General features: G+C 43.5%; 2 protein-coding genes across 9 annotated transcripts in view; one reads left to right on the top strand and one right to left on the bottom strand.

The window, feature by feature from the left end:
• RNF170 (ring finger protein 170) overlaps positions 1-4,513 on the bottom strand; it is a 54,637-nt gene extending 50,124 nt beyond the window's left edge. The window contains exon 1 of one of the 6 annotated variants that reach the window (XM_073218810.1): positions 4,286-4,513. The gene's annotated coding sequence lies outside the window, so the exon portion shown is untranslated. Of the gene's footprint in view, positions 1-3,920; positions 4,221-4,285 lie in introns of those variants that run through there. The other 5 variants (XM_073218811.1, XM_073218813.1, XM_073218816.1 and 2 more) reach the window with 5 other exon arrangements.
• A 222-nt stretch (positions 4,514-4,735) lies between these two features.
• The window catches only part of HOOK3 (hook microtubule tethering protein 3), a 132,258-nt gene continuing 124,453 nt past the window's right edge, over positions 4,736-12,540 (top strand). For all 3 annotated transcript variants that reach the window (XM_073218808.1, XM_037015081.2, XM_073218809.1), the window contains exons 1-2: positions 4,736-4,931; positions 12,176-12,261. In XM_073218808.1, the coding sequence (XP_073074909.1) occupies positions 4,875-4,931; positions 12,176-12,261 (143 nt within the window). In that variant the 5' untranslated portion in view covers positions 4,736-4,874. The remainder of the gene's footprint in view (positions 4,932-12,175; positions 12,262-12,540) is intronic.

Consider the following 12,540-nt stretch of genomic DNA (forward strand, 5'->3'; position numbering starts at 1 on the left):
CCAGTGGTAATATGACTAAACTCAGTAAAAAAAAAAAAAATTATATATATATATACACACACACATACACATACACACTTATTCTACTATGTATTTGACATCTATGCAATTACACCCCTTAATATCTTGCTTTGTGCACTTGCCCAAGAGCTCAAAGATCCAGAATACCTTAGGTATTCTGTTTTGGCCATATAATGTTACCTGCATCTTTTATAGCAGAAGTTGCCAATGTTTTTGTAATGAAGAGTCATTTAATTTCCACAACTTCTGGTAACACCATTGGAGAACTGGGGCTGAGAGGGTGGGAGGGGAGGAGACTGCTTTAAGTTTCTAAGAGGAACAGAGGTCAGCTGCATTTTCCTGTAAGGTAGAAATCCCAACTAAATCCAGGGCTCTCAAATGGAGAACTACTAACGGTCAGTCTGTCCTACTTGGTGGGGCTTCAATAGTTCAACTTCCCCCAGTAGTTGTTGTTATAATCAGAATTAAAAAAAGGGAACTGTAGGAGCTAGTGGCTCAAAAATGAGGTATTATTATACCACCTCAATTTTGGAAAGAAACTGATCTAAGATTACAGGGGATAAACAATAAAAAAGGAATTAAAATATTCTACTTGAGGAGAAGACATATAACACCTCAAACCTGAAACGAATTCCAAAGTCAATCTGAACTTCAGTTCTACAACTTTTGCTTTTCACAGTCAGGTTGTCTAGAGCCAAAAGCTGCTGTGGATTTTGTCCAATAGCACAGGCTCTCAACTCAAGCCAAACCATTGCTGCTTGGCCATTAATAGCCCTGGGTTTTAGTTCCAATTCTGCTACCACAACTGTGACCCCACTTAAATCTCTAAGGACCTGTCATTTTCTGCAAAATGTAAATGCTGGACTTGAGGATTTAAGTTCCTTCCACAGCTACATTTCTTAAATTCTGAGTGATTTTGGAATAGGAAAAAGAGAAAGATAAATACCAATAGTTAAAGTGGTTACAAGTGGAGAGCAGGACTGGGAACACCAGACCTTTATCTTTCCCAGGATACAGTTCTATAGTCTGAATTCTTTTCAAGTATGTATTACTTAAACAATAAAAAGAAAGGCCAGTGCCTGCTTCATCCCTTGGGAGACGAATATTAGGCGTCAGTGTCAAAGATTTAAAACTTCTGTCTGCAGTCCCATTCTTACCTACCAGCCTAGTCACCCACTTTCCTGATGGTGCCTTCTAAAGATCTCAGTGAAGGACATTGGGAGGCACCCAAATTCACATTTTATTCCCTTGAGCAGTGCATAGGGAATATTACTTGTAGGGGCCACTAAATGCTGCCTACTTGAAACCCAGACATAAGGTTGTTAAATTTATATAACACAGTATCTGATCTATTTCATAGGATCTTGTCAAGCATGAAAATAAGAGTTACTTGTACTGTTATCACTACAGTTGACCCTTGACCAACATGGGTTTTGAACTGCACAGGTTCACTTATATGTGGATTTTTTTTAATGAATATATTGGGAAAAATTTTGGAGATCTCAGTTTGAAAAAACAGGTGAACCATAATATAGCTTAGAAATACTGGACAAATGAAGAAAAGCTAGGTATGTCATGAATGCATAAACATACAGTCTTCTTTACCATGTACTACCGTAAAATCAATGAAGGCGATTAGTAATTAAGTTTTGGGGGAGTCAAAATTACAGGCAGATTTTTTATTGCTCAGGGGTCAGTGCCCCTAACCCCCACGTTGTTCGAGGATCATCTGTACTTGAGAATTACAGAAACAAAACACTGTAGATTTTGGAAACTGTGGGGTGTAACTGATAGAAGCCTGAACAGGAACTAGTTTATAGCTTTGACTTTGTTATTGATTGGCTAGGTCTTATTAAGGAGTAGCTTAATATATTGAAGCATAAGCTTTGGAGCCAGAACAACTGTATACTTAGGTAAAGTCTAAGTCTCAGTTTCCTCACATGTAAAATACATATAATTAATTTGATCCATACCAAACAGCCACTTTTTTGGCCAAAAAAAAAGCACCTTGTTTTGTGGAATTCATAATGGAATAATGAAGGTAAAGCATTTAGCATATTGCTTGGCATATAGGTTCTCAGTAAATGGAAGCTATAATATTTTGATTACTGTTATTAACAACCGCAAGAGCCATGACAAAACTTGGCCATGCCTCCCCTAGAGCTGTACTAATGTAGTGTCTCAAACTCTGTAATCAAAGCTCTAAATATGTAATCCTTGGGAAGACAGAATAAACTTGGAAACAATACTCTGCAGGACACCACCATGTTTACTTGAATTTGATAAACAGCTGTAGACGAGAACTAGCCTCCAAGTAACCAGAGGAACCATACAGCTAAGACAAGATGCACTCACCTCTCCTTGGCTTCTTCCAAAGCTATCAGAACACAAAAACAAAACACACACACATGGAAAGATATGGGAAATATAAGAAATCCCAAAACTTCCAAAAGAGAAACTCACTGTCTTTTTACCCAAGCTCACGTAGAAACATGATGGCCACATGGTTCTGCAGACAATTATTCACATCCACACTTTTAATATCATTTCCTTTCTTGAGGGTAATGGGAACTACAAAGGAAACCTCCAGAACACTGCAAATACCATGCACAAATGTACTGTGGATAGCAGTAAAGCCTGAAAAAGGTGGCTTAGGTCAAGTGTGTTAAAGCCTGGAAACCTGAGCAGCTGGAGTAAAGGGGTTCACGACACCACAACCCTCCAGAAAAGACTAGCATCGTATTCTCCTCCACATCCAAAGCCAAGTTTCAAGTGAGTCACACTTAAGTTAATGTAACATATACTTACTGACTTTGCACGCCTAACAAGGGTAATGGTCAATTAATGCTAGGGATTCTAAGACAGAAACAACCTAGTGTGGAATGTAGGAACTCTGGTTTGACAAAGATCCTGGGGCACCAACAAAGTCAGGTGAGATACATATTCATCATTTCTAAATGTTTCTCTACCCTTGTTGTAGAGAATAATGTTTAAAAGGCCGCTGAAAGACAGCACGTATTTTTTTTTTCATTTACAAAATGATAAATCATCCTGTGCGAACTGAGCTGTTAACTGGTGCTCTGTAAGGCCTCATTAAAAACTCAGTGCAGTCTTGGGTTAAATGCTCAATGACAAAACCTGTTCTTAATGGGAAAAGGCGGGCCGTGGTGTGGGGGGCTTCAGGAATTGCAAACCAAAGCAAAGATGTGTCTTGGCAAGTTAACTTTGCTGCACCCCAAATAAAAGTTTTGCCTTATCTGGTAAAGTTAGGCATAACCCAACAATACTCCTAAGACTCCTAGACATGTATCCTAAAGAAACTCACACATTCGCACTAGCATCCAGGTGTAAGAATGCTTATAACATCGTTCTTCGTAGCCCCAAACTGGAACAACAAGTTCATCAACAGTAGCACAGATACAGACAGTCACGTAATGGAACACTAGGCAGCGATGAAAATGACCTCTGGGTATACACAAAGCTTCAAAGTAACAATTACGGTTTCACTTATAAACGTTCAAAAATGCTCAGTTAAAATTGTTTAGGCATGCACACGCAGGTAGTAAAGTTATTTAGGGAAAGGAAGCAAAAGTCAGTCTAGGGAAGTTGTGCTCAGAAAGGTACACGAGGTGGGTGGAACCCCGAACCTGCAATGTTATTATCGGGGTGTTTTATTATTAATTATTCTTTAAACATGCACGTTGCATGCACTTTCCTGCATATGTTAACATCGCAGGAAGACGTACTGGTAACCTGGAGAGTTGTGCGCCTCTAAAAACGTGAGGGCTCGCGGGCACCTCGCCATTAAGGAAAAGGAAGAAGGCCAGCTCTTGGCGCGACTAGAACAGGCCTAGGAACGTGGGGTCCTCGGGATGGGAACTCGCACACCCTCTCCTTACTTTAAGCAGCTCAAGTTGTCAAGAAGGCGAGGCTGCCAGCCACCCGCGCACGCCCGACGGGCTTTCGTCGCCCGCCAAGCCCACCTGAACACCCGGACGCCCGCCACGTCGGCCCCTCCGCCGTCTCCGGGGGGTTCCGGACGCAGCCAGGCGACCCTGGGGCTCAGGTCGGGCTTCCTGAGGCGGGGCGGCGCCTGGAGTCCCAGGCGGCGAGCACCCAGCGCGAAGAGCGTAGGCAGCCCTGACGCGATCTTGGGCAGCCGCGCTTGCGCCGCGCCCCGCCCGCCAGCAGCTCCCGCGGGCCGGATCCAGGTGGGCGTGGCCGGCCGCGGCGCGGCGGCAGGGAAGGGGTTGGGGGCGCGTACCTCTCCACAGCAGAGGATACTTCGCCAGTTCTCGGTGCCTGAGAACAGAGGTTATTTCCGGGGACTGCCCCCGCCACCCCTCCCGGGCAACCTCTAGCTGTCTCTTTTTTAATTTGGAGTCGGGCACAGGCGCACGCGCACTGCCGAGCTTCCGTGAGGGTGCGCTGGCGGCCAACGGGCGTCCCGCCGCTGCTGCTGCTGCTGCCGCCGCCGCCGCCACGGCCGGGCGCGCGCGCGCTCCCCACGCAGGGGCGGACCGGCCCGAGCGTGAACGCGCGCAGAGGCTCTGCGGCCGCGGCGCGGGCCAGGGCCGGGCTCCCCGGAGGGGCGGGGCGGGGCGGGGACGCGGGCGGCGGGAGTGGCCGGGAGCGCGCGCGGTGGGCGCGCGGTCCCGACTGAAAGAAGGAGGGGCGGCGGGGTGACTGTGCGGGAGCCGCTGGCATCGCTAGGGCGAGAGTCGGCGGCCCGGGCCGAGAAGACGGTGCGCAAGAGGCCACATCGGCCGCCCGGACCCTCCGACGCAGCCCCGGAGCGAGCGGCAGCGGTTCCCGGCGAGGCGAGCAGGCGCTGTCAAGCCCAGCAGGGGAAGATGTTCAACGTGGAGTCGGTGGAGCGGGTGGAGCTGTGCGAGAGCCTTCTCACTTGGGTATGCGCTGGCCGGCGGGTCGCGGGGAGCCCCTTCCCCCAGGCCGCCTTTCCGGGATCCCCCACGCCGTCCGCGGGGGGCGAGCGCCGAGGGCCGCGGTGCCGTCACATCCGGGGCCTGGTGCGGGCGTAGCGGGGGCGCCGGGGCGACCCGGGGGCACTCGGGGCTGTGTTTGCCGCGTTCTAGGGGAGCCGGCGGCTGGAGGCTCGGCGCGGGGGCGGCGGCGCGGTGGGTAGGCTTGCTGTCTCAGCGGGTGAGGCGCCGGTGCTGCGCCTCGCCCTCCGCGGACGCCCGCGCGCTGGGTGCCCGCGCGGCCGGGAGGCCGGACCCTGCGCCGCGCTCGGCGCCTTTGTTGTGCCGTCCCGAGGCCGCGGTGCCCACGGAAGGACGAGGCCGACTTCTGAGGGAGCGCGGGCGGCACGCGGAGAGGCGCCCAGAGAAGGGGTGTTTAAAAGGCGAGATGCACTTGAGCGCTTAGAAAGGAGGCGGTGTGGAGGTACTGATTAAACGTGTTAAAGGAGAGAATAAACCGGAAAGTGTTTGGGAATCACTAATGGGACTCGACATTTTGGGGCAACGTTGTGGGATTCCCATTTTAAATTGTTAAACGCTTACCTCTGATGTTTTAAAGTAAATATGTATTCAATTCTAATGCTAACCATCGTGCCTTTAGCAGCCTCTTCAAGAGCAGGACAAAAAAATGCATGCTATGTGTTTCTCGAGCTGTGGTGTCAGTTCTTGGTGTGTGCGTGTGTGCGCGCGCGCGCCTAGAGGTCTGCAGAAACTCGGGATAAACCTAATGCTTTCGAGCGTTCGTTTTACTCGTTGCTAAAAATGTGAAGTGTCATTTCTAGGATGAAACACTAATACATTCATGGAGGTGAGTACAGCATTTGTATTAGTGTTAAAGGTAAAACACAGATATCAAAGACATTCTGTTTGTTCAGCGGTACCATGGGTTATGAGTTCAGATCCCTGTAGTGTAGCCGACACTCTCCTCGGGGGGAGGGGGGGCCACTTAGATGGAAAGGTTAGAGAAGCATTGCCTTAGGTTGGATGTAACAAGTACAATGAAAATAGTCTGAGGTTTTCGTAATTTGGTTTCTGTCAGGTCTCAAAAGTTGCCTACCGCAACAGAATATATACAGTGGGAGAGCTTGATGCATTCAGTCACTTGTCTATTAGGCCATTTTGGGGACTTATGATTGTTTGCAATAATACATAGTTAACACACACCTTACAATTCTTATCAGGTTCCAGCTTAACGCAGGGAGATGGGTTTAGAAAAACTGATAAACTGCATAATGTGGCCGAAGCAGTGGAGAGAGAAAGGAAAGAGTTGCCACATTCTTTGATACGGTGGAAGGAATAGATTTGGCAGAGGTTGTTAACAGAAGATTGGGGGGTCTTACCGTGTGTTTTTCTGAATCTGTACAAGTAGTGCCTCCCTTAATGCTAGAAAAAGAGGCAAGAGGGCAAAGAAGAGGAAGCTAATTGAATCTGAAATAGGGCTATATTGTTTAAAGTCTAGAAGACAAGTCGTGGAAACAAAGAAGTGTATTTGAAGAGCATCTACAAAAAGATGGTAATGTAATTATTTGAGTGAGAGATGCTAATAAAAATATAGAGGAAGAATCAGTGAAGTTTGATGGTATACTGACAGTAGCACACAATATGAGAACCTCTACTCAGAATCTGGTAAATGTCAAGAAAACAGATAATCCGGATTATTAGATACAGAGAAAGGTTGTAGAATATGGTATTGTAGAAAAGGCTTTTGGAAATAACATTGGAAAGCTCATTAAAGAAAATTTCTGGAGAAGATTAGAGATCACTAATGAGAAAACTGGAGGGCAGAGTCCACACAAAGATGCAGGAGGTCCTAAGATTTGAAAACATTTTTAAACATTGCAAGTTGGAATGTTTCAAAGTAAAGTAGAGTTTAAATGCTGGGTTTGTTCTCTTTTGGTTGTCATTATAAAAGAAGAGTAAATGTTTCTGTGGAAAATGTTTGAGGTTACTGAAAATGCATGTTTAGTCTGTAGCTCCCCTCACACCCAGAGGCCAGATTAGTGCCAAACACAATTCCCCAAAACAGTGGAAATGTATACAGTCCACTCCAAAGAGAAGACTCCCATTGAGAATAATTTACCATGTTTTATGTAAACTCCTAGCTAACTTGGTTATGTGGTTTCTCTGCACACAGCAGGTTAGGAGGTAAGTGCAACAGTCAGCCAGCTCCAGACAGCCCTCAGTGACAAAGAAGACCAGGAACTGCATGTACATCCTAGGCAATTGAGTCTTTGAGCTGACAGGCCTATATTCTTCTAGAGTCCCCATGTTCAATCACCCAAGAGGAGAATTATAATCCTGAATATCAAGTAAAAGTTATTTTCACTACATAGCATTTAGTTTGAGATAAGAGGTGTATAGAGTACATTTTAGAAATTCTTCCATTAGCAATGGTTAAAATAATGAAGGCTCAGGCATTTAAAGGGATGACTGTTACAGTCATCTATGCAGAATTCATTTCTGTGGAGTACCTCATTGTCCCAAATGCTGGATAAATTGCTGTTGTATCAGAGAGCCTACTAGCCCAAGAGCCAAATGTTCCAGATTTTGTTGGTAAGAGAAATACTTACGAAAAGACCAAATATCTACCAGTGGAAAATATCTTACGCTTAAATTCCAAATCGAAGCTTATGCAGTAAGCAAGTTCAGCTGGAAGTGCCTGAAAATTTCCACTCTCCCTCCTCTCCCCACCCTCTGAGTCAAAATGTATTCTTATCTGTTAGAAAAAAACCTGTCCTGCCTATTACAGCTATCAAGCCTAATTTCTTAAACTGTATATGAAAAGACTGCTCTTTCCTAGGTTTTAGAGACTGAAAAACCAGAAAGAATCTGGAATGCTGCCAGTTAATGGCAAGAAGCTAAGTGGAAAGAATTATCACATAGGCTCAGTTCATTTCTTCTGGGAAATGCAGCAACAAGAACATATTCTTATAATTTTTATACTATTTATTTAAAAACTTATAAAATGCATACTAGTGAAAGAATTAGGCAGGGTATAATTTTTATGGTATCATCCCCATTCCATTCTCTCTGCTCTAACTCTATTCTGCCAACAATTTTTGTCCTCAATGGAGAAGTAAAGAAATCAGATGTACAAAAGTTCAAGCACACATTTAAAAAAAATTTTTTTAGATAATTATTTTTATTGAAGGGTAGTTGACACACAGTATTACATTAGTTTCAGGTGTACAACACAGTGATTGAAAATTTATATACATGATAATTCTAGGTACCAGCTATCACCATACCAAGTTGTTACAATATTTTGACTATATTCCTTATGCTATACATTACATCCCGGTTACTTATTTATACACATTTTTTTTAAAGCTTTAATTTTTTTTTTTAAATCAAGGGTCAGTATGACACAGTAGCATAGGTGTTGACATTATTAGACCACCTGGGTTCACATCCTGGTTTTGTTTCATACTAACTGTTGACTTTGGACAAGAAACTTCACTTCCATGTTTTGATTGCATTTGGTGTAACAGTACAGAAGTGATTCTTACGCTTTATGTTGATCAGCATCATTGAGGAGCTTGTTAAAACACTGATTGCCAGGGCCCATGTCCAGAGTTTGCAGTTCATTAGGTCTGAGCTGGAGCCTGAGGTTCTGCATTTCTAACAAGTTTCCAGGTGATGCCATTGTTTGTGGCCTGGGATCCACACTTTGAGAACCACTGCTCTAGAGCAGGGCTAGTTAGCATTATTGACATTTTGGACAGGATGAGTCCTTTGTTGTGGGCACTGCCCAGTGCATTTGGGACATTTAATAGTGGCATCCTAGGCTTCAGCCTACCAGATGCCAGTAGCAACCATCTAGTCACAACCAGATGTCTGGTAGGTAGCAAAATTGCCCCTGGCTGAGAACTGCTGCTCTAGAGATACTAATTCCAGATCATCTCATGCTTTTGTTGGGGAAAGTGAATAGGGCTTCTTGGAATTAGAGGTTATGACCTTTTGAGTAGAATTTTGTGCATTGAGGTGCAGTTATCTTTCAACTTTGCAGTTCTGCTCTCCTGAGGTATCCCAAAGATGTTAACTCAGGGTTTATGAGAACTGGTAAGTGATAGCCTTAAAAAAAAATTAAAATAGAATTCACATATCATAAAATTCATTCTTTTAAAGTGTACAGTTCAGTTGTTTTGTAGTATGACCACAAGGTTGTATAATCATCACCACTAATTCCAAGAACATTTTTATCACCCCAGAGGAAACTCCACAGAGTATCTTTAGGATCTGCTTTTACTTTTATCTCAAAGCAGAGGCAGAGTCCTCTAGCCCTCATGCGCAACCATCTACCTCCAGAGCCAGTACAGAGGAAGTAATTGTTTGGAAGCCACATTTAAAAAATGAAAACAGGCTTTTTTTAAGCCTGAAGAGAGAAACAGTCTTAGAACTAAATTACTTGCATTTCTGAATTACCTACTTCATTGAGTTGTTTTTTTCTGACTGGCCGGAGGCAGTTTTCTGTTTTTCACTCCTTACATTCAGTGGTGCTTTGGCTCAGAGGGTTCCAAATGCCAAACCAGTGCCCCAGTGCCTAAGAATTACTGAATGACCTTGTAAAAAATGGATTCCCAGGCTTCTCCAACTTCCTAGTGATTATGATGAACCCCCAGGTTTGAAAACCACTGCTTTTAGAGTTCTCAAAATACATAATGTATGTTTATTTTCTTATTCATTCTTTAACACCCCTGCATAAGGTATTTTTCCCAAGTGGTAGATAGAAAAACTGATATTAAGAGAGGTAAAGTGGTACATCCAAGTTCACACAGCAAGTTAGGAGCAAAGCTGGGGATCAAATTATTTCATTGCATTCAGAGCACATTTACTGAGGCTGATTCTGTACCAGGCGCTGTGCTAAGGTTAGTGCTACAAAGATAAATGAGGCAGGACCCTCACTTCCACCTCTTTCATTCTAAACAAGCCTACAAGAAATATTGATTTAGCAACTTCAAAACAAAAGCAGGTATTTATTTCTTTTTTAAACTACATTGTTATTACCACAGTACCATTGAGGAGACAGGTAGAGATAGTATGGAGTAGTTTCTACCACTGTAACACCACTACCCATAGGACTCCCCTATATGGAAAGTAGGAAGAAGCTACTGACTGTACTTGTTAATAGTTCCTTAAGTTTTGATAGAGGATACAGTATAAAAAAGTGGACATTCACCCACTGTTAGTAAGGGAGTAAATTGCAACAGCATTTATTGAGGACAGCTTGGCATTATTTATCAAAAGCCGTGATATGTGTATATGCTCTCACCCAGTAATTCTACATACAAGAATATAACTTAATAAATAAAAATGTGTTTAAAGACAGATGGTCAAGCCATATGCATTCCTATGTTTATCACAGCACTATTTACAATAGCCAAGAAATGGAAGCAACCTAAGTGTCCATGAGATGAATGGATGAAGAAGATATGGTACATATACACAACGGAATATTATTCAGCCATAAGAAGAAAACAAATCCTATCATTGGCAACAGCATGGATGGAGCTAGAGCGTATTATGCTCAGTGAAATAAGCCAGGAGGAAAAAGACAAGTACCAAATGATTTTACTCATCTGTGGAGCATAAGAAAAGAGCAAAAACTGAAGGAACAAAACAGTAGCAGACTCACAGAACCCAAGAATGGACTAACAGTTACCAAAGGGAAAGAGACTGGGGAGGATGGGTGGGAAGGGAGGGATAAGTGGTATATTACAATTAGCACACATAACATAGGTGGGGGCACAGGGGAGGTAGTATAGCACAGAGAAGACAAGTAGTGACTCTAAGGCATCTTGCTATGCTGATGGACAGTGACTTATTGGGTTATATGGTAGGGAGTTGATAATGGGAGGAACCTAATAACCACAGTGTTGCTCATGTAATTGTATATTAATGATACAAAAAAAAGACAGATGGTCACCAGAACATTATTCCCGGTATTTCCATTGTCACTACCTAGTTTGACTTCATCTATGTTAATGTATAAACCTGGTTAAATAGGTCTCCGTGCCCCTTTCCCTCCAGTCCTCCAGCCAGGATGATTTTATACAGTGCAGAGCCCGTGGCCTACTCCTGCTCAGAATCCTCACTGCTCTTAGGATAAGGTCCTAATGTGTCTTAGGAGGCTTTGCACGGTAATGCTTCCTTCTTTAACCTGTCCTTAACCTGTTTACTCTTTTCCCTGTTGATCTCTTCCTCCGATTCCCTCACCCTCAGACCACACCAAGCTGCTTTTCAGTCCTAGATTGCATCCCACTCTCACTTCTAATCTTTGTGCTTGTTGTTTACACTCCCTGTGACACTCTTTCTAACCTATGAACTGTGTGAGAGCATGGCTGGCATCTATCTGTTCTCAGTGATTTATGGTTGCACTACTGGTGTCATCACTGTTGGCTTAGTTGTATTATCTTACTCAGAGAAATAATTTCTGCTATTTTTTGGCCACATTATGTTGAACAGTACAAAGTTTGTTCTAATTCAGAATACATTTAAAATAAAAATGAGTTGAGTATCTTACTTAACTTCAGTAAGTGTGACTTCTACATCTGGGTAAAGATACTTTGGCTCTGAATAAAAAATCTCAACCTAGCCAGGCTTAACTAAACTTATCTCACATAATAGAGGCTTCAAGGTTTTTTGATTCAGTGCCTCCGTTTTGGCTTCCAGGGTCCAGTTCTTTCACCCCTCTTCTCTGTTGTACACTGCACTGGTCTCCTCCTAAAACAGATCTGCTAGTAGCCGTAGGACGACCTGCTAGCGGTGCTGGAGCTAGCATACTTGCTCACATCAAGAGGAGATTGGCTCTCTTTCCCAAAAGCTTAAGTAAGCATCTCCTTGCATCTCTTCTGTCCAAGTTGTTTTTGCCCTGTGCATCTGGGTCAGTCACCAGAAGAGGACATGAAGGTACCATGACTTTCTTTGATCATCTGTGGGGAGAATGGCTGCTGGGAGTCACCCAGTATCCACCACAATTTCTCTTTTACCAAAGGGAAAAAATTACAATAATAACTTGCAGGAAATGCCCCATAGGGGAACAAATTTCCAGATATTCCGCTTTTTAGAACTTAATCCAACTCCCAAACTGAGGTAATCACAAAAATAAAAAAGCCCAAGAAATCTATGTAATTAACCATGGATTCTTTTTTTCCCTTTTTTCTTTTTGCCAGATCCAGACATTTAATGTGGATGCACCATGCCAGACTGTGGAAGATTTAACGAATGGGGTTGTGATGGCCCAGGTTCTTCAAAAGATGTAAGAATAAATTGCTTTATCTTTCTGTATATTCATATATGTGGATATTTATTAGGTAGAAAACATGGACCAAACAGAAGTGCTTATGTGAAATGCATTCTGCATGTAAAATAAGAGCTGTAAGCATCAGTGGTGATTCTGGGGGGCATGTACTTCTTTAGATACAGATTGACTGGCTTTAAGTTTAGTTAGGGCTGTAATTGTCGTAATACTCCAGTGGTATTAGCAGAATTATTTCCTTTTGTGTTTTTTGGTGTCAGCTTGGCAGAAATGTTCATG

Source organism: Manis javanica, chromosome 12, assembly GCF_040802235.1.
Source record: "Manis javanica isolate MJ-LG chromosome 12, MJ_LKY, whole genome shotgun sequence".
In the NCBI taxonomy this organism is placed as follows: Eukaryota; Metazoa; Chordata; class Mammalia; order Pholidota; family Manidae; genus Manis; species Manis javanica.